The following is a 25,459-nucleotide window of genomic DNA, read 5'->3' as shown; positions in this document are numbered from 1 at the left end:
AGAGGCAGACAAAATGACAGGAGAGGCGATCAAAGTAAAGCTAAGAGAAATTAAATGACTCGTCTAAGGCTGCACACTGAATTAGAGGAAGAGGCGGGATTCAAACCCAGGTCTTCTGGCACCCAGCCCAAAATTTTTCACTCTACCAGAAACAGGGTCAGGTGTAGGACTATACATGTCTCATGTTCCTTGAAGGGCCAGGAGGCAACAGAAGGTCAGAAGAAGTGGGAGATATGGTACCTGTCATCAAATCTACTTAGAAGGATGAGAATGGCAATGTGGGGAGCTGGAGAACACAGCGTAGAGAGAACAGAGCATCACAGCAGGAAGTGTGTTCCACTTGGGACTCAAGAGGACCTGGGTGGGAAGGCAACTTCAGCTTTCCTGCTGGATGGGGGGGGGGGGCTAGGTCTCCTCTGGAGTCCTTCTAGTTCAGCATCTGGGACCCTGGGATTAATGCCCAGAAAAGAGTAGACTCTTTGGATAGAAAGGGGCAGGCTGCCCAGTCGAGCCCCTGCATTCTATGGGCGGGGCTTGTCCGGGCTCCCACTGAGCATCAGCTGGGATTTAGAACCAGGTCTTCTGACTTTCTGCAGGGTCCTGAATCTGTAGCTGTAGGAGACCCCAGAGACCGCCAAGTCCAGCTGTGTTCTTTTATAGAGGAGGAGCAAATCTCCCAAGGTCACTCAGTCGGGACAGGGCTGGGGTTCAAGCCCAGGTCCTCTGACTCCAGATCCCCCCCCCCAATCCACTGCACCACACTAAGACACTGAGTGGAGAAGGGACATGATTAAAGCGGGGTTTTAGGAAGATTAATCTGGCACTAGCCTGTGCGATGGAAGAGAATCCACGTAAAAGTAAAGAGTTATGACTAGCCTCGGTCCACTTAGGAGAAGAAATACATTAAGGGAAATATGCTTCTTGGCACGTGGGCACACACGCACACAGTCAGGGCCTTCATTAAGAAATACGTCAAACCGAGCCGACAGAGGGCACTGTGATGCCAGGAAAAGCAGCCCCTGCTGGCAGCCTGACAAGCAGCGAGAGGGGGCCGCCACGGGCACCGTGCCTGCCTCGGCAGGTGCAGAGCATCCCTAGCGCGGCAGGCCCGAGGAGAGGTTGGGGCCAGGCTGCTCTTTGCACATCAGCTTCCCAGGACAGCCCCTCACCTGCCAAGCCAGCCAAAGCGAGAGGGGGACGCCTTGGAGACAAGGTGCCAGCCTTCTGCCCCCAGGCTTGGGTGAGCCTCGGATCACCCCAGGGGGATCGTGCCCACACATGACGACACCCCCTCTGAGAAGCTGCCTTTGCTTCTCCTAACCCCCTCCCCCTTCTCGTCTGTGAGCCCTTGTTCAGACCTCTCTTAGGCACTTACCATAGTCTATGTGGCCTTGTTGCCATCTATCTCTAGGTCTCTCAGCTACCAGGTTCTAGGCTCTTTCAGGGCACAGGACAGGACCCATACAATAGGCCTGCGCGTCCCCGGCTCTTTGGGCAGTGACTTGCAGAGCAGGCTAGAGATGAACGTGTGTGGATACGTGGCCTCTGGAGATGGCGAGGCCAGGGCACTGGGACTCTAGGGAGAGTCCTGTCATCAAATGACTACGGTCTGAATCCTGCTCTGCCACTGGCTGGCTGGATGACCCTGAGCAAGTCACCTACTTTCTAAGCATCTGGCTGGCTGGGTGACCTTGAGCAAGTCACCCACTTTCTAAGCATCAAGTTCTTCATTTGGAAAATGAGGGCTTGGCATTGGGTCCCTTCTAGCTCTGGGATGGTGCGATTTTCCTCCAGGGAACTGATAAGCTGGGAGCAAGCATGGTCTAGGGCAAGGCAAGGTGCAGCAACTGAGGCTCATCTGTGAAATGGGAATAACCACCTTACACAGTGTTGTGAGGAAGAAGCGGTACAGTCTTCCAGAAACGAGTTAACACTATCATCATACACTAGCAGCCGTGGTTGTAAGCAAGCCCCGCTTCCACATTTATTTTCCTAACGTTAAGTCTCTGACGCTCAGCCAACCGCACACACGGCGTGACTCGCGGTCTTCTCACACCAGCGAGTGAAAGAGCTCCAGCCTCTCGCGGTACAGCTGGTGGAAGAGTTTGGCCAAACAGCGGAAAGGGGCTTCAAAGTTTTCCATCTCCTTCTGCGGAAAGAAGCGGAAGAAGGCGGTCAGACAGGGGAAGGATTCCCATCTACAGCGGCTCCAGTGGCCCATGAAGACACCGCCAAGGGCTGCCTTCCTGGCAGAGGGGAAACACAAAACCGTCGGGGAAGGGACAGGCAGCTCTGCAGATGTGCAGATCTCAGAATGCCAGAGCAGCAAAGAAAGACCCTGGATTTGGAGTCCAAAACCCAGGGTCCTCACCTGTGGGATGGCAGGGTCGGGTCAGATGAACCAAAGTCCTTTCTGCTCTAAATCCTACAAACCAATGACTCCAAGTTCAGTGTTCTTTCCTCAGAGATTAAAAAAAAAAAAAAGATCCTTCAAACTCAAAGCCTCAAATGGGCAAGTAATTTAGAGCCTAGAATGCCTAGAGTTGGAAGGGGAAGAGAATAAGCATTTATATAGCACCTACTGTGTACCAGGCACTGTACTAAGTGCTTGTAAATAGCTGAGGCTGAATCTGAACTCAGGTCTTCCTGACTCTAGGCCCAGTGCTCTGTGCACACACTTAGGTGCCTCTGACCTGGAAGAGGCCTTAGAAACCACTGTGTATAGTAGCTCTTGCACTTTATAGATGGGAACTGAAATGAACAAGTAAATTCAAGTTGAGTGACTTGTCCAAGGTCACACAAACAAGTGGCTGAGCTCCAGCTCAGGTGTAGAACCTAGATGTCTTGCCCCCATGTCCAGCAGTCTTCCTACTAATTCAGGAAAAGGGAAGCCAGGCAGACGAAGCTTGTGGAAGGCCTGGTGCGGGACTGCTAGCGAGGGAGCTTGTGGGACAAAGGCAATAAATTCCAGAGGAGCTGAAGGCACAGTTGTGCTAATGCAGTGTTTTAAGGAACCCATGGAGAACGGATTGCTCTGCCGAGCTTCTCTGCCCACTCGCATTATTGCCAAAATCACGGAGGCTTGTCTACCACTGGACAGATGGAAAGTGACAAAGTTATGGCGGAGGGACAAGTGATTACTCAGCAAATCATGGGCCGGCTACAAGTGTGGGGTGAATCTGGCTGGCAGTCATCTGGTGGGTCAACCTCCCAGCCCAGGCCGCTGCCCTCTGGCTGCACCTCCAGAAAGCATAACCCTGGGTCTTGGGCCAGCTAATCCAACTGGCTCTGCATCCCCCACCCTGACCCTGAGCTATCTGGATGGGTAAGTGACCACAAGAAGAATGTCAACTGCCCGGGCGCCCCCAGCCCCCATCCTGCACTTCCACCCTCCTGATCTGGGCACAGCAACCAGAGCGACCCCACCAGTGCTTCTGGACAGGGAAGGTCAGGTGGCAATCGACTACCAGGCAAAATCTCTCTCCCCCCACGACCCCGGCCCCTGTTTTCCCACCTCTTCAGAGTGTAAGCTCCTCAAGGGCAGAGACTTTCACTTTTCTATTTGTATTTTCAGCCCTCTGCATACTGCCTGGCCTGTTGTAAGTGCTTAATGAATCCTCCCTCCCTCCCTCTTCCTTCCTTCCCTCCTCCTTTCTTTCTCCTCCCCTCCCCTCCCCTTTCCTCTCCTCTCTTCCTCTCTCTTCCTCCTCTCCCCCCCTCCCCCTTCCCCCTCCTCTCCTCTCCTTTCCTCTCCTCTCCTCCTCTCTCTTCCTCCTCCTTCCTCTCCTCCCCTCCCCTCTCCTCTCTTCTTCCCCTCTCCTCTCCTTTCCTTCTCCAAGAATCTGAAACCTAATACAACCTTGGGAGGCTATGACTTTCTAAACAGACGGCCTCTCTCTGGCACAGAAGCCTCTTTACAGGGGCTTGTTCAGGGAATAGATGTGAACACGAGCGACGCAGCCCATGAACAGAATGTTCATGAAACACGTGTAAACTGAATCCTGTTTTCCATGTTGGGAGGAGGAGGAAGAGGATTTCTGATTAGAGGGTTTCTAGGGTGAATTCTCCAGTAAAGCAAAGAACCCTCTGGAAGGTGAGTAACTCTGTTATGCTGGGGCTTCACGCACTGGGGAACATTGCCTCCATCCCTGGAGACACTGAGGCAGCATCTCTGCTACCAGGTGGTGCCCACGGGGCAGAAGGGGCACGTGCGTGAGGCTGAGGCTGGATGAGATGGCGGCTGGGGCACCTTCTGGCTCTCCCATGCTGGGGGCCTGGGGTGGTCCGAGAGCAGGGGAGCCAGACAGCTCAGAGGTCTGTCTGGCGCCTCCTCCAAAACGCCTCCCTTAAGAGGTGAATTCCCTCAAATACTTCTGACTTTCCTTCCACAAGAAGGATTTGAATTCTTTGTCCATAAACTTACTAAATTCCTTCTTGAACCTATTTGTATTTTTAAGTTTACAAGCTTTTTGGGGGATGAAGTCCCTCCACTTACTGCCCTTTCTGCAAATAAACGGTTCTCTGATTTGACCTAAAACCTACATGACTCCTTTTGCTAAAACCATAAGTACATGCCCTGGAGCATCAAGGAAGCCCAGAGCTGAAAGTGTCCTTACAAGGAGCCTTTCCATGTCAGCCAGCGTCTGAAATCTCAGGACTTGGGTTCAAATCCCAGTGCTGTTACTTACTCTCTAGGCCTCAGTTTCCCTGTCTCTCCCAGCTTTAGTGCAATGATCTCACATACTCCAAGGACCGGGCAGCCCATTCCCCTGTTAACCCCCACTGGTTAACTGGTTCTCCTCTAGAGCTAAGCACAAGTTGTCTATGGCTAGTATTTGCCTAGAGAGGAGATAAGGGCAGCCTGCCTGACAGAGGACAGACATGGCTTCCAGATTCAGCCAGGCTTCCCTGACAAGCTCTAGGGCGTTTCTTAAACTGTGGGCCATGACCTCATATGGGGTCGTGAAAAATTTGGCCACAATAAAAGGTTTCTGAGCACACAATGACCAAAAATTAACCAAAAATCAAAGGTGTGATAAATCTGAAGTGTTTCTGGCAGCGCTTGCTTGGCTGCCTCACACAACTTCTCTGCAGCCTGGGTTCTGGACACACAGCATGTGCACTTTGCCTGTGCATGCCCGCAGGCCACGCAACGCCAACCATCACTGACTGGAAACGTTTAAGAAGCCCTGGTCCAGGGGCCTCTTCTGACCTCCCCAAAGCAGGCGGGACCCATTACCTGGGACACTTCAGGGAAGGTGCTCCCCCACCTTGCCACAACTCTCCTTTATTAGCACCAATTTTAATAAAAGGAGCAATACCTGAAGAGCGTGAAGACACTCGGTCCAGGGGCCTGGCCCGACCACTGTGTCAGGAGCTCCAGGGCTCTGGGATCCTGGTGCAGGAAAGTCTAATGTCCTTCTACAACTAAAGCAGGCGTCCTTCATTCAAATGAGCCTGGGCTGGAGGCTGAAATGGACCTGAGAGGTCACTGAGTCCAATTCTGTCATTCTACAGATGAGGAAACTGAGATGCCACATCATGCAGCGAGAAAATGTGCGAGGCTAGATCTGAACCCAGGCCTTGGGGAAAATCCAGGACCCTGACCACAGGGCCACACAACTTCTCACTCAGACTCCAGGAATGTGCGATGTGTGATATGAATGGGTCATGGGTTTGTCACCGGGCCAGCCTTGGGGAAAGAATGATTTCCTAAGGAAACAGAATGGTATAAACAAGATTCCTAGGGACTGGAACACACTCCCAGGAGGGAGCCAGGGCGAGCCTAGTGGTCCCATCTTCTAAAGGAGTGGTGAACGCCCTGTTAACACAGGGACTAAGTCAGGGGCAGCATTTAAAGCCACGTCTCCTAAAAGCCAGCCTGACACTCTTTCCTCTCTACTATGAGGCATGGTCAGGGACTCGAGAGTCGCTAGTCACTGGCTGGGGAAGGACTGCATACAGAGCCCTGACTGGGAGGTAGCATTGACTGGGAGGTAGCATTTGCAGGTTCTCTGGCTTCAGGGTCAGAGGGTCTCCTGATGCAGGCCCGGCGGCCCACCTGTTGTGCCTCGGCTAATCCTCAGCACCTGTGTTGGCTGCAGGCAGGGGGATTCTGACCTGTTCATTACAATCAGTCCCCTCAGGACCTCTACTGGACAACACTGTGCTCCCCAGACTTACTCAATGTTCTTGAGGACACGGGAATTGGATAACCTTTCCCCCTTTAATCACCATTCATACTTTCTATGTATTCTGCTTTTCCATCAGGACTGGATGAAATATTTCAGTTCCCTGAGTCTATTTCTTCACCTGTAAAATGTGGTTGCTGGATCAGACAAGCCCCATTTCCATGAAACTTATAAAGGTGTTGGCCCGATACTGGCCCCAGGGAGCATCACGTCACGATGCCCTACTGCAGTGAGAGGGCACCGATGCGGGCTCGTGGCCCCCATGACCTTCTTGCTACTAGAAAGCAAGAATAAAATGCTGATGAGAGGGGAAGAGGAGTGTAGCAGACAAACTACTGCCCACCAAAGGCTGCCTGAGTGTGAGCTGTCAATGAATAGTTTTAAATGGGAGCAGCTCTTGCTTCTGTCCCTGTCTCTGCGCTAGGGCTCTAGAGGGCAGCCTCAGGAGGCCACAGGAGGAGGAGGAGGAGGAGGGAGGCAGATGTTGGCTCTGGCTGAGAAGAGCATGCCTTCAGTTGGAAAGGAGGCCTCCAGAGGCCGGGAGCTGCTAGCTCTGGAGATGCCCTCTACGAGGCAGTGTCCCCAGAGGGGGTTTGCTCCAGGAGAAGCCCACCGAGACCCGGGCTCCCCGATAAATGCCTGCTGAGGAGCAGCTTCAGAAGATACTCACGGCGGACGTTTCGAAATACTCCAGGCCATGGCTCCCAGCCCATTCTTGGGCGCGACTCGCCTCCACCACGCGCCTGCCAGTCAGGTCAGTCTTATTCCCCACTAAAACACCTGTTCAGGAGAGAAACAAAAACAATTCAGTGATGGTGGCCAGGCAGCACGGCACGCGAGAGACAAACCGTCCAGGCTGAGAAAAGTCTGGCATGAGACGACTACAGGAAAAGCAGCATTGGGAAGGTCAGCTGGGCAGTGGGTCAGAGTTCAGGGACGCCCAGCGTGGCCACTTAGTAGCTAGGTGACCTTGAATAAGTCCCCTCCCTACACTAAGCCTCAGTTTTTTCATCTCTAAAATGGGGATCATAACACCTGTACTACTCATTGTGAAGAAAGCAATAAAGAAGTGTGGGTTATTACTATTACTATTCTCTGCATAGTTGCCTTTATAAAAGGCAGGGAATGCAAAAATGCACAGCCCAACAGATTCTCTCCCTGGCCCCAAAGAGCTGAAGACAAGCAAGTTTTGCTTTTATCCTGTTTTCTCAGTATTTGGTGTTTGTCTCTAGGCTCTTTTAGACCACGTGCCCATGAGCAAAGCTCTACCAGAGGCCTAACCTAACTCCTGCAGCTGCTGGGGACCCTCCCAGACCACACCTGGCATTTAGCACAGGACTTGCTACCTGTCTAGGAGAACATGCGCTCCACACGGGTGTTTCCGTGTCCCTGGCACCGCGGCCAGTGGCTGGCCTGTGGTGGATGCTCACCGACTAGATATGGTCTCGCCAGGCCTATTCCATCATCCATGAATACACCCCAAGATCCTCGCAGCCATGTTCCCAATTGCTCTGCTTCTCATGACTCCAACCCAAAAGCTGGGATGCAGGGTAGGACCAGGGTGTCTGCCAATCCCTCCCTACCTGGAAGAGAAGAGCCTTGAAGCTGGGCCCGCACCCTCTCCAGCCACTTGGCACAGTTACTGAAGGACTGCTCGTTGGTCACGTCAAACACCAGACACAAGAGGTTGGGATGTTCCCACTGGGAAGGAAGGAAGAAGGAGTGAATGAAAAAGCATTCGTGTGTTGGCCACCTGAACTCTGCTGGTACAAAGGAAGAAGGTGGCCTCTGCCCTCAAAGAGCTTACACTCTAACGGGGTTTCACCCACAGATCACAGGAAAGGCCGAGGGCCTCCGGGTGCAGCAGCAGTGAAGCGGACTTCTTGGCATTCAGTCACACTAAAAACCTTAGAGAGGAAGGAGCTGTGTGAGCAGCAAGGGCAAGAGAAAACAGCAAAGGACTCCACAATTAAATGCAGCCACTGACCTCCAGCCTAAAGAGTGAGATCTGTCAGAATGTCAGAAGGGTGTGGGGCGGAGCCCTGCACAGGACCTGCAGAGAAGCCTCGGGAAACTGGGACGAGGGTCCAGTGAGCCAGGCCTCGCTCCTCAGGGGCATCAGGAACATTCTCCTTCTGTGAATGCTGCTCTGTACATCCTGAGAGGCAGCTCTGAGGGCCCAAGCTGGAACCCTCCCACTTCTAAGCTGTGTAACCTAGAACAAGGCCCTGACCCACACAGAAAGACATCATGGCTATGACAGTGGCTGCGGAGCCCTAAGACACTACACAGACCGACGTCTCTACTAAGGGCAGCGTGCTGTATTAAATGGGGGTGGGGGGAACGAGGCACAGGTGTCACCTGACCCATTCTGGCTCTGTGAGCCTGGGCAAGTACCTCCCTGTCACAGCGCCAGCCAGGGTGCTGGCCAGGGTGCTGACCCGCACTGACTGGGAGGGGGTCCCCTACATCAGCCCAATCCCAGGTCCTCTCTTTGCCCCTAAAGCACAGCATCAACGTTGGCTTTCACTGTCAGGGCCCTGGAGCATCTGGATGCAGCTCCTGGAACAAAGGCAGCTGTCTGCCCCCCTCCCCAGGGTGGGCTAGGCTGGCCCCCTACAACCAGGAACACAAGACACACTGGCTCTGGGCAACCCCAGCCAGCGCCAGAGGAGCCATTTCTGGGGAACAGGCTAGCCTGAGGGGTAGAAGTCTGGCCAGGCAAGTCTGCCCAGCCTGAAGCAGTCCCTGTAGGGCCAGGCCAGGGCACTCATAAGCTGGACTAGCTTCGGCTCAGCCCCACATTTACAAGGGGCTCTGTCTGTCCCGAGTACTAGGGATGCAGAGACAGAGAGGACTGAAGGAGCCCACACTCCAGGCGGAGCACGCAAACCTGTGCTCCAAAGGAGAAGCCCATGGAAGGCGTTCCTGTGTGGGACGCGCCTCTGAAAAGCAGAGCACTTCAGGGATGGTGGCAACAATCCCTGGACATCTCGGCCTCTCCCGGCCCCTCTTAACACCTTCCCTCTGCTCGTGATTTTCCATTTATCCTGTAAAGAGCTTGTCTGGATATGTCTGTTTGCTGTGAGTTTCTCAAGGGCAGGGACTGTCTCTTGCCTCCTTCTGTATCCCCAGCACTTAGCCCAGTCCCTGGCCTGGAGAAATGGCATGTTTAATCAATGCTGATTATTTATTACTGGAAGAAGGTGCTGAAGGAGGTGGAGCAGCTACCCCAAGGCATGCAGGGATGCAGGAGTCAAGGCCAGGCCTCTGGGATCCTGGGGATCCTGAGGCCTGATCCCTCCCTCCAGCTGGGCCACAAGGGCGCTGCCATATACATAGCCTTCTCTAGCTCTGGACACAGAGTGAATAGGTGCTGTGTGGGATGAGTCTTAGGAATAGAAACGGGGCTCTCAGACACTCACCAGCTTCTCCAACATTTCTGAAAACAGCTCTTTGCCAGCAGAATCAAAGATAAAGAGTTCCTAGAAACAAACAAAGGTGTGTCTTGTCTCTGTCACGAGGCAGGGGAGTGCCTGCTGCCAAGGCCGCCCTGGGTTTGGGGGGCATGAGGTCAGACAAAGGAACAGGGAGGGGGTCGAGCTCAGGACTGTGGCATATGAAGCACAAAGCATTCTCCCACCGACCAGAGCCAGACCCTCCCTGGCACAGGGAGCCAGGCCGAGGGCAGGCCTCGAGCTGCCCTTACTAAAAGGCCCCTTAGCCAAATGGCTTTTTTCACGTCTTGTCACAGGAAAGGCACCAAGCCCCTGTACAGGCAGAAACCCTGGTTCCAGCCTCTCCTCCAGCACAGGGGAAAAGATGGGTCAGTTACTTAACTCACCAACCTGGGAGCAAAACATGTCCTGCCTACATAGCCATGGGTGGCATCAGGAAAGGCTAACGCCTCCTCCCTGTGCAGTCCTGGCAGAGGGGGCAGACACCATGTAGTGCTCCGGTTCTTAACTTGGCAAATACTGGAATAAGTGTAGCTCAGCAGGACTGGTTTCCTTTATAACTGCATGTTTTTTATTTTATGCATTTAAAAATGTGATTGTGAGAAGATCCATAGGCTTCACCAGACTGACTGCCAGAGGGGAATGAGGACACAGAAAGGTGAAGACGCCCCGATCTAGCCCAGGGCTTTTTAAATTTTTTCCACTCGCGACCCCTTCGGCGCTTCTTCAACTTGGGGCTGTGACCCCATGTAGGGGATCTAGCCCAACCCCCTCATTTTACAGACGAGTAAACAGGCCAAGAGAAGTGATGTGACCGCCCCAAGGTGATCTCTTGGGCAGTGAGCAGTGGAAGGAGGATTCGAGGCTCGGCCACCTGACTCCAAACCGAGTGTAGCTCATGCCAAGCTGCCTCTCGGGGCTGCAGGAGTCTGGACAGAAAGGTCACCAATGCCTCTTCAGCCCACAGCTCAGGCTGCCTCATCATGGCAGGCAGGTGACTCTGGGCTCTGGGCGCTGGGGGGGTCTGACCAAAGTGATGAGGCCTTGGGGACCGTGGGCCCCTCATCTGATGCGCAGCCCGGTGAGGTAAAGAGGCCAGGCCACTGTGGCTTCCAAAGATGGGCCCAGAAGGCAGAGAGGAGGGAGGATTCACATGGAGGAAATCAAAGCCCTTTCAAGTCTCGGGTTAAGTAAGGCCCTGGATATAAACATGCACACACACGGCTAACCAGGCTGCCCAATGTCACTTTGCCCCTTGTTCCATCTCATGACACCAGTTCTGTCTCAAAGGAATGACTGCTGAGACGCCTGCCAGTCCGTCAGCTGCTGGGGCAGCCGAGGCTCAGACCCAGAGGCCGGCCAGCCCTGCACCAAGGCAGCTGATCAGAAATCTGGATGTGTGCAGGCTGCATGGATTTTTCACAATTACAATGACTAATTAACCCAAGCCTGCTAGCATTACACCTGGTGTCAGTGAATTACGCAACACTAGGTGGCCAGGGTCAGACTCTCCTGCCCTGCCAGTGCGTGGATGTTTGCTAATTAGGTACATTTTGTTTTAATACAAATCTCAGGCAGGTGGCGGCTGGAAGTCAGGCAGGCTGCATGCTGGACCTCTAGCTTTGGGATGATTTCCTAAAACCAGTTCCGTGATCTGGCTTCCAAATGCTGGCAAATATCCAGGCCGACAACTAGGAAGCCGGTCACCAACTGAGATTCACCGGCCTGACAAGACAAGGTCTGAGCGGCCCTCGGTACATCACGGCGCAGGCAAGACTTACCACACTGTCGTTCGTGTCAGGAACCGCCAAGTGCTTCACCAGCAGATCCACCCCTGTTGTCTGCCAAGGAAAGCCAAGGATTAGCAGGGGAAGGCTTCAGAGGCACGTGGGGTGAGGAGGCAGCAGGGGCTGGGGGATGCAATCTGCCCCTTGTCAATCCTTGATTTCTGAGGGGGGGAGGAGAAGCTATGAACCAATGAATGAATGAATGAATGAATGAATGAACGAATGAATGGGGATGCTCTTCCTCTCAAAGACTCCATGCAGAAGGGGATGGAGAAAGATGTTCCCCAGGTTTACATTGTGGGAGCAGGGAGGCCTTCTCACCTTCAAGGAAACTGTCATTGCCATGATCCTTGGCACTGACAGCAGCCCGCTCCGTGGAACAAAGAACACTGGGGCCACTGACCACGGGACCTCAGCCTCTCCTGGGGACCCACCTACCTCCCTCTTTTAGCCTCTTTAGCCTCTCTCCATGTTCTTTAGTTTGGAAGGAGCACAACTAACATGAAGGCAGTGGCAAGGCTCGGAGACATGGGATCTTTGCCACCTACAAGGGCCCTTCTGAGAGGTGACTTTTCTGGGCATCCACTTCCTCATCTATAAAATGGGGTCAGGGTCAGAGCTGCTCCCCACCCCCCACCCCACAGGGTTGTTCTTTTGAAAACTATACAGAACTATACAAGCGTTTATTATCATCATCATTATTCTTAGATGGGGGACAATGAGCTAAATCTAGGAGATTGCTGGGAACCTCACATGTGTCTCAGATGAAAGCAGTTGGGCCATGCAGCGGGTAGAGCCTAGGGCCTGGGGTTGGGAAGACCCGATTCAAGTGTGGCGTTGTGTGCCCCTGGATGAGCCCCTTACCCCCATCAGCTTCCTTATCTTTAAAACGGGGGTAATCACACCTCCCTCCCAGGGCGAATATGAGGGGTGAAGACTGAGAGATCTTTTATGGCCAGCGCCCTATCTGGCTGTTGCTACATGTATCCTTTCAGAATAGGAAGCCGAGGGCTCAGAGGAGAAAACCTGCTGGCATCACTCCAGCCTCTCTCAACACACAACTTTGGCTCTCATTTCCTGGGGTCAAGATCACCTGTACAAAGCTCCTGTATCTCCCCTTCTTCCCACCTCAAACCATTCCTCCTTCCCTGCTATCCCAGAGGATGAGGTGGCCCTCCTCAGTGCCCGTGTCCATCCCTCCACGAGTGCCCTAGATCCCACCCCCTCCAGTCTCCCGTGATGTTCCTTCTCTGTCTCTGTCTCTCCCTTCCCTCTCCTTCTCCCCCCTCCCTCCCTCTCTCTTCTCCCCCTCTCCTCTCTTCTCCCTTCTCTATGTCCCTTCTCTCTCCCTATCTCTTCTCCCCCTCTCCTCTCTTCTCCCTCTCCTCTCTCCCTTCCCTCTCCTTCTCTCCCCTCCCTCCCTCTCTTCTCCCTTTCCTCTTTCTCTCTCTCTCCCTTCTCTACCTCCCTTCTCTCTTCCTCTCTCTTCCCCCTCTCCTCTCTCTTCTTCTTCACTACTCTATGCTCTCCCCTCCCCAGCTTTGCTGTTCTGTTGGTGATACCACTACCCTCGCCAGTCACCCAGGCTACAAATGTTGGAGTCATTCATAATTCTTCCCTCTCTCCCACCAAGTGATCGGTCACCAAACCCTGCTGTTTCCCTGTCTATGCTTCACACTGGGGCCACAATGACGCTCACAACATTCTGTTTGCGACCATGTCCCTGCCCTGCTCCTAAGTCTCTGACGGCTCCCCACGGCCCCCAGCAGGAACCACACGTCTGGATGATCCACGGTCGGGTTCCAAACTCCCTTTGCTCCCAGTTTCAGTCTATGTCCCCTGTGCATTCTTTTCTGGGTTCCAGGCAGACTGGCCCAGTGCACATTGACCAGGCAGGCCCTGGCCTCTCCTGATTTCATGTCTATTCTTACATCATTCCTACAACTGACTGGTAACTGTTTGCCCCTTCTCAGTACTTAATTTTCGAATTTTTATTACAGTTATTTGTGGACATTTCTTATCTCCCTAAGAAACTGTCAGCTCTTTGAAGGCAGGGGCTAGGAGGTTTTTAGGCTCTGTATCCACAGGACTGGGCATATAGCGGGCACATAGTAAATGCAGACTGCACGGACCTCATGTCACGATGCTTCATGCCAGAGAACTGCTGTCCATCCAGACGGAGACACTGCTCAGATCCTTTTGGAAGAAGGATCTCCGCTGGGCTACTTCTGTGGCTACTCACTCTGACGGGCCTGATTTTTGCTAGTTTCTCTAAGGATTTCCTCCTCTTTCTTCACATCATGTTCAGCCAATCATTACTCTCTAACCTGGGTCCTAGGCTGCTTCTGGACGGACACTCACCAGTGTGTAGTTCTTCTGAAAATGAGCCCCGTCGCTCCGGAACATCTGAGCCAGGGCGCTCTTCCCCACAGCGGCATCCCCTAGGAAGTCAAAGGAACCCTGGTCAGACTTTGACCTTCCAGCCCAGACGCTAACACACTCAATGGCTACAGGAGACAGCTGCTGCAAACACGGTAATTTACCAAAGGGAAGAAAGTGATCATCAATCGAGACATTCACTGTCCACAGGAATAGAGCAGCCTTTGAAACTCACGATGGCCACCGTCTCACTTCCTGCTCGTTTACAATAACAAGCATGTATTAAGCGCTTATTGTGTGCCAGGCACCGGGCTAAGCACTGGAAATACAAAGAAAAGTCAAAGACGGTCAGTTCTGTGCTCAAGGAGCTCCCCGGCTAATGGACAGTTCTTTTGATCGCGCTACTCTAAAACAACATGCCAACAACTAGGTACGGAAGGCATTTCGTCTAAAACAGTCACACAGAAGGAGGGAAGCTCCTCGAGGGCAGTCACTTCCATGTTTGTCTTCGTAGGCCCCACCCCTCGCACAGCGCCTGGCCACTTCAACAGAAGCCAACAAGGAAATGCCGCCCCCTCTACTGACCCTGAACATTCCACGACAAAGATGCTACGGCTACTGTTAGGCACCAGTCACGTGGACCAATGTGACTAATTTCCATCTGGATGACCGAGTTCAAATCCATCTTGGACATTCGGGCTGGGTGACCTTGGGTGCCTCATTTCTGCGAGCTCTACAACGAGAGGGTGGGGCTAGATGACCTGGTCCAGCTGCAGCAGAAGCGCTGAACAGACTGACAGAGAAACCCATTCCCACTCCAGCTCTGCCTTAGTTTCTGGGCCTCAGTTCTCCCATCTGTCACATGGGGATAATAATACCTTGCAGGGTTATAGGAGGGAAAGTGTTTTTAACCCCCAAAATTCTATAGAAACGACCCTCTAAATTAATGTGGCCAGGGGAGGGTGACCAGCTCCACAGTTAGGAGACGCAGGAGGGCGCCCAGGATCCTGACCGCCTGGAAGCCCATTTTCCAGCGGTCTCCTACTAGTCTGCTCACCAGCCTATCACTGTTACTGTTTCATCCCGACAGACGCTGTTCCTCTGGCTCCACTTCCAGCTGCTCAGTTTGTTTCGCCAAACTCACCTTACACCTCCTGAGATTGATTTTCTCAGTTTTCCTTGTTACTTGATAGCACCATAAATTGGTGCCTCAAACGAAAAGGGCTCTGGCACTGAGTTCACTCTGGGAGCTGCAGACTCGCTGCAGGCGAGCCTTGGAGAAATTGAATTCCTCTCTGTCCTACGGCCCTCCAGGGTGCTGGTGTCTCTGCCTGGCTTTTACTGCCCTTTACCCTGCCCGCCTTTGCCATGGATTGCTGGCCTTTCCTGTGTTGTCCTCGCTGTTTTCATTTTGCACTACCTTCTAAGAGCCTGTTCATTGATTCCCACTGTAATGCCTGGCTCCCTGACAAAACCACCTGCTTCTTCAGCCCCTCAATCTATGACCATCTTCCTGGCTCTCCACACTCGGGGCCCTCTCTTCACCTCCACTCCCCCGACGCAGACTGACCTACTGACCTGGCTCCTCTGAGATCCCCCATCCATTCTCAGGCCTCTGCTCACTCCTGATTTCCTCCCCATGTCAAGAGCCTCTTTGAAAACAGGTGCTTGACTATTAGAACCAGCTGGGGCCCAGGGCTTTGCATCCAAGCATTCCTTTTTTTTTTTTTTTTGTTGTGGCCAAGTTTCCTCTCGCCTCCACTTCACTACCGGACCTTCTCCCCGTTGGCTCCGTGGGCACTTAAGTTGCGAGGCAGAACCTTAGGCCACTCTTGGGTCTGGATAAGCCGTTCTGAACCTCTGGGAATCTCTCCCCTCGCCCCTCCTTTAATTTGGGTGCTCCGGCTCACTGTCATCTCTGCCTGGACCATGCTCCCTTCCTCTCTCTGTCTACTGAATTTCTAGCCTGTCACCCTCCATGAAGCCTGCCCTGATGTCCTCAGATCTTCCCCCTTGGACCTCCTAGAGTGTTTGGCTTTGTGTCTCTCAAATGCACTTATCATGCATTGTAGGTTTTACTACTCTCCTAGACTGTAAGCTACATGAGGGCAGGGATCATATCTTAAACTTCGTATCTCTGCCCGTGCTCTGCTCATAATGCATGTTGGTTGCTGTAGTGAAAAAAGCGCTGCACTGAGGAGTCAGGAGCCCCGGCTTCGAGTCCTAACTGTGAAGCTTGCTGGCTGTGAGAGTACACGTACATACATCACTTAACTTCTCTGAGACTCTATTTCCTTGTCTGTGAAATGGGAATGATTATAGCTGGACTCTCTACCTGACATCATTGCGAAGAAAGCAGCTTATAAACCCTTAGGCACTTTACAAATGTCAATTAATTTTTAAGGAGATGGGGATGTTTAGTTTAGACAAGAGGTGACTTGTCAGGGAGCGGGAACGTGGCTTTTGTCTTCAAATATCGGAAGGGCCGTCAAATGGGAGGGGGATTTATTTCTTGTATGACTTCAGAGTCTACAACCAGGCCCGATGGAGAAAACATACGACAAGGAAGCACAGTTTCAGCTCAATAGCCACAATATCACCATTGACGACTTTGCTTCATAGACTGTGCCGAAGGATCCCAGGAATCTCTCATCTCTGAATTTTCTACAGTAAACAACGAGGGTCCAAAACCCAGCAATTAGAGTTGTCAAACAATGGAAAGTGCTGCCTAGTAAGGCAGTGAGTGCCCTGCCACTGAGGGGATTCGGGTGGAGGCCAGATGACTATTTGTTGGTCCTGTAAGGACAGGAGGAATGCACCGAGGCAGGGTTTGGGTGTGATGACTTTCCGATCCCTGGTATATCTGAGATTCTATGCTAGATCGGACAGTGCTCACTCGGTACTGTGCTAAATCAAGGAGTCCCACGGCCCGGGCACTCTCAACTTCCCTAGTTGGTGTAGTCCCTTCACAAGTGTCTGGTCAAAGGAGGCTCCCAGAGTCAGGAACTGATCGTGACCGTGAAAACCGACTGTTCCATCAACCACCAATGACACGTCCTCATGGCGCCTCCCCGAGTGCCTTGTAACTTTCATCTCACGCCAAACGAGCACTGGGCTCTTCTTGGGCGTAAGGTCCCCTACAATGTGTGTGTTCCAGCTGACTTCCTCATGGATTGTGCTTTCAGTCACTCACTAAGAGGCCGGCAGAGAACTGTTTACAGAGAACTGACCGTGTGGAGGGGAAACACTCTATTTGGTCCAGCAGAGGGATTCAAACCCACAGTCACAAAATGGCTTAGAAGCACATTCTCGGAGGAACAAGACAAGTGCAAACTCAGTTGGTCCAATCAGAGACTCTAAATGCTTAAGTCAGGGCTGTGGAAATGAGTGAGCTGTCAGGAGGATAAAGCTTGAGAGGCCGTGGGGCAGAGCGGCTGGGGTAGATGGAGGAGGGAACAAACACCCACCCAGAGCCAAGATAGCACTGTGAGTGGATGCAGCGGAGACCATCAAGCCAGCTGGAGTCACTGGATGATGCCGTCGCTGACCCGAGGGTTACAGCCATGGTGGGGGACACAGGGTGGCTGGGACATTGCCGACTGGTCTTGTTGAAAATGCTTTCTTTGCTCAGATGGTGGAGAGAGCGACATGAATCACTGCTCTTCTGGGTCTTTCCTATGATCAATGGGAAAGAGCCATGTAGGGAAAGAAAAGCAATGAGTCCTTGACAGGAAGGAGCTTGGGCTGACCAAGGAGAGGGATGCTGGGCAGAGAGGGCTTGGGACCCTCGACTGAATGTAAGCATCGTTTACTTTAGAAAATGCAGAGATAACAGATTCCTGGGATCCTTCGGTAAAGTCTATGAAAGTCAGTACAAGAGGGATGGGGATTCATCATAATAAAATTCTGCCCAGACACTTCTCATTGATGCCAATCTTCATTCCAATCAACGGGAGGGGAAAGTGTCTAAAGAGAAGGATGTAGCTAAAGAGGGAGCTCATTAAATACACTTGAATTTTTAAAAGGACTTATAAAAGAGAGGGAAGTGAGAGCTGGCACCCGAGGACAAATATTTAAAAATGGCAAAGTCCTCCTCTAAGAAGAGTGTCAGGAAGGCTAACGCCCAGCACCAGTACATGAATGCAATAAATGCCAAACAACAAACAGGGCTATTTTTGGACTAAGAAGAAGATTAAAGAAGAACTAGACCTCCTCTTCCCCATATCTCCCCACTCAGTGGGGACGAGAAGTTGATGACAAATGACAGAGATACACAGAACTCCTCAATCCTATTTTCTCTATGGTTTCTCTACTAAGGAGAGAAAGACAGAATCAAGGTGGTTAATAGGAACTGAAATCCAGGAGAAGTAATGAGAGGAGAAAGCATTGTGCTACTTACTCCTGAACGAGGGTAAGTCACCTTGGTCTGCAACAATCACACCCAGAATAACCCAAAGAACTTGCAAATGGTTAAAAAAAGTTGATAATGAGCTTTGAGGAATTGCTGCAAATAGAAGGGGATGCTGTGGGAACGGAGAAGACAATTTCCTGATTTTGAAAAAAGAGAATATTCATTCATCTATTCTTTAAACCACAGTCCAGAAAGACTAACACAATTTCCTCATAAAATTCTAGATCAGGTTATGACAAAGACAGTTTTCGAGCACTTTGAAAGGAAGGGGTGATCACTAAGAGCCAGCATGGGTTCTCTAAGATCAAGTAGGCCAATCTAACTTTGTTTTCTTTTTCAACAAGATTACTAGACTTGCATTTCAAGTCAAATATATTTGAATTTCATCAAGTCACTTAATAAAATATTTCATTATATTCCAGTTTATAAGAGGGGATATAGATTAGATGCTAATACAGATGGGTGGGTTTTGGAGCTGGCTGACAAAGAGAGGCTTCTACCAACTCTGCTGGGCTAATTTCATGATTTCTTCAACCCCCAATTCTTCCCAAGGCAAAGAATGAATGGTTCGGAGGCAGTCAAGGCGGGTGTTTCTTCCACGTGAGAAACCATTCCAATACCTTAACGCAGGGCCACCAATCAGGTGGCAGACTCATGTCCTCGGGAGCTTACTGCCTGCTGGGGCAGAACCAAGAACGATGGGTAGACACGTACTGTAAAGATTCTAATGAGGAGGGTCAATGGGAAGTGAAATGGGGATGTAGTAAAAGCTGGTGACGGCATTCATTAGGGCTTCTTACTCGGACTCAGGTTGGATGAGATGTTCCCACCTTGGTGATTAAGAGCTGTCCAGCTGATAGTCAAAGGAAGTAGCTGTGAGACCTGGACAAGAGAATTAGGGAGGTCCCTCTAACTCTGCCTAGGTGATCTTGGGCAAAGCACTTCTTTCTGGGCCTCAGTTTCCTCACTTGTAAAATGAGGGTGGTAGATGAGATGGCCTCTGAAGTCCCTTTCATCTCTGTATCTCAGATCCTACGAGAATGGAGGATTTCTCCAGTGAGATGCCCTGGGGTTCTCACCCACCAGGTCAGTTCAAGAGTGCTATCACTGGGTTTAAGGCTTTGCTCTGCACTCACTGAACCACCTGTTGAGTACTGGGCCCAGCTGCAGGTCCCCCATCATAGAAGGGACACTGGCAAGCTAGAGTGCATAAACAGGAGGGTCTTCAAAGAGAAAAGAGATAACATAAACAATGACACAGGGTCAGCGGAAGGAATGAGGGAGGCAGTGTGGCAGAGGGGATGAAGGACCAAAGGCCTGGATTTAAATCCCAGCTCTGTCCCTTCTCCCTCAGGTGACTTTGGTCAGGTCACCTCCCCTCTGAGCCCCTTTCTTCATCTGAAAAGTGAGGGACAGAGCAGGTGATCTGGTTCTTTCTAGGATGAACACTGTGTGGTTCCATGTTGAAACAGGAAAAGGTGGAGAGAGAGAGGACATTTCAGTCTTCAGCCATTTGAAGACCCTAGTTCTTCTTCCCCGGGGAAGACGGATTATCCCGTGCCCTGGAGGGTATAACTGGGAGCAGTAGAAAGGGGGATGGGGCTGACTTTGGTTTAGCAAAAGGAAAAATGTTCTAACAATTAGAGCTGGGGGAAAATGGAATGGAATGCCTGGGGGAGGGGGAGGGAGTTCCCTATCACTTTAGGTCTTTGAACAGAAGCTCTTATTAGATGTATTGTAGATGAAATTTCCTACTTTTGCCCAGAGACTGGATTAGATCTATAAGGTCCCCTCCAACTGTAAGAATCTAGTCTTCCAGGTTCATTAAAGACAGGAGCAGGCAAGAGAAGGGCATCATTTGACATGGAGAGGGAAGAGGGGTTGCCAACCTACCATAATGGGGCAAAGCATGAATCACATCCTTAAATAAACTTTTAAAGACAAATTCAGTTGGTGGGGAAGCGGTTACAGACTCGAGCCATCATGGGGGAAAAGGGAGGTGGCTGGAGGTGGCTGGAGGAAGCAGGGTAGAGCTCCCGTGGGGCCTGGATGCTGGAGGAGGAAGTACCATCAGGAAGCTTCCTATATTAACTCATTTCTCTTGCTAATTAGGTACTAAGTCCTCTCAGACCTTACACATTGTTTTTGGGGAGGAGGGTCAAACCCGGTCACCCCACCCTGTGACCAGTGCTGATGACAGCGTTCAAAGATATGACAGCAAGAGGTTGCCATCGACCTCCTCTTCACCAAATACCTCTTCTTGATCTTCATCCTCTTTGACTTGCTTAGAACACCTGACATTCCTTGAAATTCACCGGATACTTGCCTGTGTGACCCTGAATAAGCTGCTTAACCTCTTTAGGCCTCACCTGTAAGAAGGGAGGAGACGGGGCTGGGGTACATGGGGTCCCTCTGAAGCTAGACTCTTCCCCTCCCCTGTGATGGGCAGTCCCTTAAGCTCCTTTGAGGGCCACCTTCCTGTCACCTGGATTTGCCAAGGTTTGGTCCCAGACTCTCCTCTCTTCTCTCCTGGCCTTCTTCTTCCTGAGCTCCCATCTCCTCCCTCGGATCCAACTTACTAGCTGACTCTCAAATCTTTATCCTTGGCCCAGTCTTCCACATTTCCAACAGCCTGCTGGTCATTTTCACTTGGGTGTCAGGCCTTCCCCTCTGCACTTAACACATCAAAACCCTAATCACCAAGTGCCACCAATTCCCTCCCGAAAAATGGCCATTTTCGGCTGACTTGCCCATTTCTGTTAATGAGCCCTGGCTCAAAACTTCAGTCATTTTGGACTCTCCCTGCCCAGATTCCCCAAAGCCTCGTTAGACACCGAGCCTTGTCAAATCTTTCTTCACAAAATCTCACATCTGCGTCTTTCTTCCTATTAGCAGCACCAACACTCTGGTTTGGGCCTCGGCACCTCATTACCGATCGGAACTCCCACCCGCCCCGCAGCTTCCACCAGATTCAGCTTCCTGACACTGCTTCCCCTCGGCCACTCCCTGCTCAAAATTCTTCCAACATTCCCTGCCGTCTCTAGCACTTCTTCCCCTGGCATTTAAGACCCTCTTGAATCTGTCCATAAACTCTGTGGCCAATCCCATCTCTTCCTCCTCCTTCCATAAACCCTCTGTGAGAGTCAAAATAGCCTATTTGGCATGTTCCAACTACTTGCACACCCCTCTTTGCTTATGCTTTTAAAGGATCACAGATTTAGAGGTGGAAAGGACTCAAGGGCTGTCTAGTGCCTAACCTCCTCATTTTACGGCTGAGGAAACTGAGGCTGAGCAAGGTTAAGGGACTTGCTCAGGGGAACACAGTTCCTAAGTATCGAAGGCAGCCTTTGATCCAGGTCTGCTCTGACCGCTGTCTTTTCTTCTTCCTCTCAATGTTTCTTTCTCCCTCTCCCTCCCAGGCCACCCTGGACAGCCTCCTATCTCTTCTTCATCTAGCCAAGCCCTATGTGAGGACCAGAGTGGAAGATGCAGGTCGGCAGACTTGGATCAATGTAAGGGGGAACTTCCAAAGACTTGGGCTAACCCCAAATGGAATGGGCCCCTTTGTGAGGGACTCACTGTGCTTCCCTGCCTGCTCCCCCAGCCCCAGTTCCACGGAGTCAGGAGACACCGAGACTCAAATGAGTGGGAGCATTTGAAGGATGACAAATCCTGGCTCTGCCATTTGTGGTTGGTGTGATCGGGGAAATCACTGAGCCTTTCTAAGGCTCAGCTAACGCACTTGTGAAGTGGAGCCAACCGTGCAGCCATTTCAGAGATCAAGGGAAACATCTGGAAACTGTTAGGTGCTCTACGATAATCACTATCATTTACAGAGCACCTACTGTGTGCCAGGCACTGTGCTAAGCACCTGACAGTCCTCTCCTTTGCTCCTCACAACAGCCCTGGGAGTGGGTGCTGACCATCAAGTGTCGATTCAGGTCAGACTTGTAGAAAGAGGACTTGGCCCTCAGCCCCTGCCATCTGAGAGGCTGCTGGTCCCTTCCTTCAAGGCCACGTCAGAGGTCACTTCCTCCAGGAGCATCGATCCTTGCTCCCCAGCCAATGAAAGGGATCTCTCCCTCCTCGAGCTGCCCCGTCCTTCCACTTGGGCCTCTGTTTGAACATTTCTTAGATTTGTCAGTTATTTGGGCATGAGTCTCCCCCCTGCATTAAACCATAAGCCCTCTGCGCTCACTTATTTTTTTTAAGTCACCAGGGCCTAGCACAAAGTGGATGCTTAACACATGTTTGTTAGGAGGGAAAGGACTTAATTCTCTTGAGGGACATTTTTGACTCAGGGCCTGCTGCATGCCCAGCACGAGGCCAGGTGCTGGTGGAGGCACAAAGGTCACCGAGTAAGATACAAGCTCTCTAGTCTCAGAGGACTGACGGGACCAGAGGTCATCGAGGGCCTCACCCCTTTATGGGCAAACTGGTGACCTGGCCATGTCAAAGGCAGGAGCCGAATGCCTGGGATGATGAAGATCAAACACAAGGCACTTCCCACCGAGCAAGGGGGTGCCATGTTGGTGAGAATGATGGCTCTGTCTAATGGGTTCATTTACCAGGTTCTGACCCATCGGGAGGACCCCGCTGTCAGGGAAGGAGGCAGAACCGCAGAGGGCAGGGGAAGGCCCAGGACCCTCTGTCACTTTCTGCGGGCTGCCCGATGACCCTAGGACTCTCTGGGGCCCTCCTCGCCCTAAGGCTCTATGAAGAGAAAGCTTGGTATGGAGGAAAGACTTTGGAATCATCGGAGCTGAGTTCAAATCCTGACAATCACCCACTAAATCAGGACTCTTTCCTAAGAGCAAAAGGAAAAAGGGAGGGTAAAGAAAAGCTCTCTCCCTCTTGCAGCTGCCCTCAAATAGAACAGGCTGTGAGTTCTCTGTCACTGAATGTCTTCAAGCAGAGAAGAGATGCCAGGTCTGAGTGGCTACCTCTAACACCAGGCATTTCCTAACTTGACCCCCTTGTTCACTCCCTCCCTCCCTCTTCCAATGATTTTTTGTGGAATGCTGCACACACTTTGCCTTTCCTCCTCTGCGCCAGGACAGAATTTGGAGTCCGAGAACCTGGGTTTGGAGGCCAGATGTTTCACTCACTGCCTGCGTGATGTCTTAGGACCCCAGACTCAGAACTCGGTCACAGGCCATCGAGTCCAGACCTCTTATTGTAGAGAGGAGGAACCTGAAGCTCAGAGCAGACCAAGGACCTGGCCACCTAGCTAGTAAGTAAGCAAGTAAGCTGAGACTCGAACCCTGGGCGCTGGCTCCAAACCTGTGCTCCTTCGATCGGACCGCACGCCCCTCTCCTCTTTCGTAAAATGAGGAGGGGGCCCAGACAATCCCCAGAGTCCAGGGAGCCTAGGCTGGACTTTCCCAGCAGAAGGTCAGCTGTCTGAGGCCAGGGCCCGGCTCAGGCTTCCCTCCACCATCTCAGGGTGTGAGTCACAACTCAGACGAGAAGTTGCAGGGAAGATGCTGTTGGGAGGAGAAGTATTCACCGGAAGCGCCCTATCCTGATGAGAGCAGAGGCCCCCAGAGAAATAAACAAGCGTGGAGGCAAACAGATTTTTAAAAGGTAAATAAATAGATATAAAAACCTAAATAAATAGACAAATAGAGAAATAAAAACCTAAATAAACAGGTAAATAGGTAAGCAAAGAGGTAAACAAATAAATGAGTAAAGACATAAATAAATAGGTAAATAGATAAACAGATGAATAGGTAAACAAAAAATGGGATCCCAGACAGTACAGCAGCACATTGGAGGCGCTTAATAAGTGCTGAAGTGGACTGCAAGAGCCGACTTGGAGCTGACAGACAGCTGTGGGATTCTGGAGACTGTCGGGCAGGAGGGGCAGCTGTGGTGTAGTGGAGAAAGTGTCGGCCCCGAAGTCAGAGAACCGGGGTTCAAATCCCCAGCTCTGCTGCTTGGAATCATGGCTCGAGAGCTGGAAGGGTCCTCAAAGGCCATCCAGTCCAACCCCCTCCTTTTCTTGTTGTTTTTCTTTTGTTTTTTTTAACGTGGGGACGTTGAGGTTCACAGGTGAAATGACTCAGAACGAGCCTGAGAGTCAGAGGGCACCGGAGACCTCCCTGGACGTGCAGACCGCTGCATTTTGTACATGGGGATCCTGCGGGCCTAGCCAGATTTGGGGCTGCAAGGGACCGCTGAGATCCTCTAGCCCAACCTCATTTTACTGGTGGGGAAACTGAGGCCAGGAGAGGGGAAGTGATTGGCCTAGGGCCACACAGTGTGGAAATAACAGCTGGGATTTGAACCCCCACAGTGAGTCTTTGGACGTCACCCCCGGGAGGCTCTTTCCTGTGCCACTTCCTGAGTGACTGTGGGCGACCTGGGCCTCATTTTCCTTTCCTGTGAAATGAGAGATGTGGATCCCGTGGCCTCTGGGGTCCCTTCCAGCCCTAGATCTAGGATCCCATGACCTCTCTGTGCCTCAGTTTCCTTCTCTGTAAAAGGACGGGGCTGGACTCTAGCTCTAGACCCAGGACCCTCTCTGTGCCTCAGTTTCCCCCTTCTGTGGGGAGGAGGCTGGGTGCCATGGGCTCTGAGTCCCCTCCAGCTTAGGCTCAGGACCTTCTCCGTGCCTCAGTTTCCCCCGTCACAGGGATGAGCCTGGGCAGCTTAGCCTCTGCGGTTAGGGACCCAGGGCCCGCTCCGTGCCTCAGTTTCCCCCTTCTGTGGGGAGGGGGCCGGGCGCCATGGCCTCTAAAGCCCCTCCAGCTTAGACCCAGGTCCCTCTCCGTGCCTCAGTTTCCCCGTGGCCACACCGTGACCCCGTGACCTCAGGCTCACCTGCCAAGATGCACTTGGCCGCCAGCTTGACCATGCTCGCGGTAGGGGCAGGGAGGCCGGGCCGGACTCGGGGTCCAGTCAGTCGCTGCAGGCTCCCAGCCCCGCTTCGATCGCCGCTCCCCCTTCTCCACTCCGGCTTCCCTAGCAACGAAGCCTCCCTAACGACGACGCCCGACCGCCCACCGCCGCCCGGTGCTCGCACCCCATTGGCCAGGTCGCCCGCCCTTCGTGTGCGCCGGAAAGCGTGGCGGGGGAGGGAACTATGCGTAACGTGAGGCGGGAATCTTTCTGCTTCATTTCAATTCGACAAAGAGCCTGCTCATCAAAACCATTCCATCGACTGAATGGTCAATAGTCTATATCAATCATTCCAACTTCCCACCCCTTTCAGGACCGGGACTCCACCCC

The 25,459-nt window shown here is 52.1% G+C and overlaps 1 protein-coding gene across 1 annotated transcript; it reads right to left on the bottom strand.

Annotated features, from left to right (window-relative positions):
* Positions 1-1,959: 1,959 nt before the first annotated feature.
* IFT27 (intraflagellar transport 27) lies at positions 1,960-25,232 on the bottom strand. The gene is made up of 7 exons (XM_027873390.1): positions 25,052-25,232; positions 13,798-13,877; positions 11,431-11,490; positions 9,617-9,676; positions 7,775-7,892; positions 6,862-6,971; positions 1,960-2,149 (listed from the first exon to the last, which is right to left on the bottom strand). Exons 1-7 carry the CDS (start codon positions 25,083-25,085, stop codon positions 2,051-2,053), a joined length of 561 nt encoding a protein of 186 aa, XP_027729191.1. The 5' UTR covers positions 25,086-25,232; the 3' UTR covers positions 1,960-2,050.
* Positions 25,233-25,459: the final 227 nt, after the last annotated feature.

The sequence above is a fragment of the Vombatus ursinus genome, unplaced genomic scaffold, assembly GCF_900497805.2.
Source record: "Vombatus ursinus unplaced genomic scaffold, bare-nosed wombat genome assembly UNPS02003292.1, whole genome shotgun sequence".
NCBI classification, from domain to species: Eukaryota; Metazoa; Chordata; class Mammalia; order Diprotodontia; family Vombatidae; genus Vombatus; species Vombatus ursinus.
This window is presented reverse-complemented; position numbering and strand designations above follow the sequence as displayed.

Excerpts from the sequence above, each read along its gene's own strand:
- IFT27 (XM_027873390.1), bottom strand. The coding sequence starts at position 25,085 with ATGGTCAAGCTGGCGGCCAAGTGCATCTTGGCAG. Across the intron at positions 6,972-7,774 it reads TCAAGGCTCTTCTCTTCCAG|GTGTTTTAGTGGGGAATAAG; the intron begins GTAGGGAGGGAT and ends TCTCCTGAACAG. Across the intron at positions 2,150-6,861 it reads AGTATTTCGAAACGTCCGCC|AAGGAGATGGAAAACTTTGA; the intron begins GTGAGTATCTTC and ends TTCTTTCCGCAG.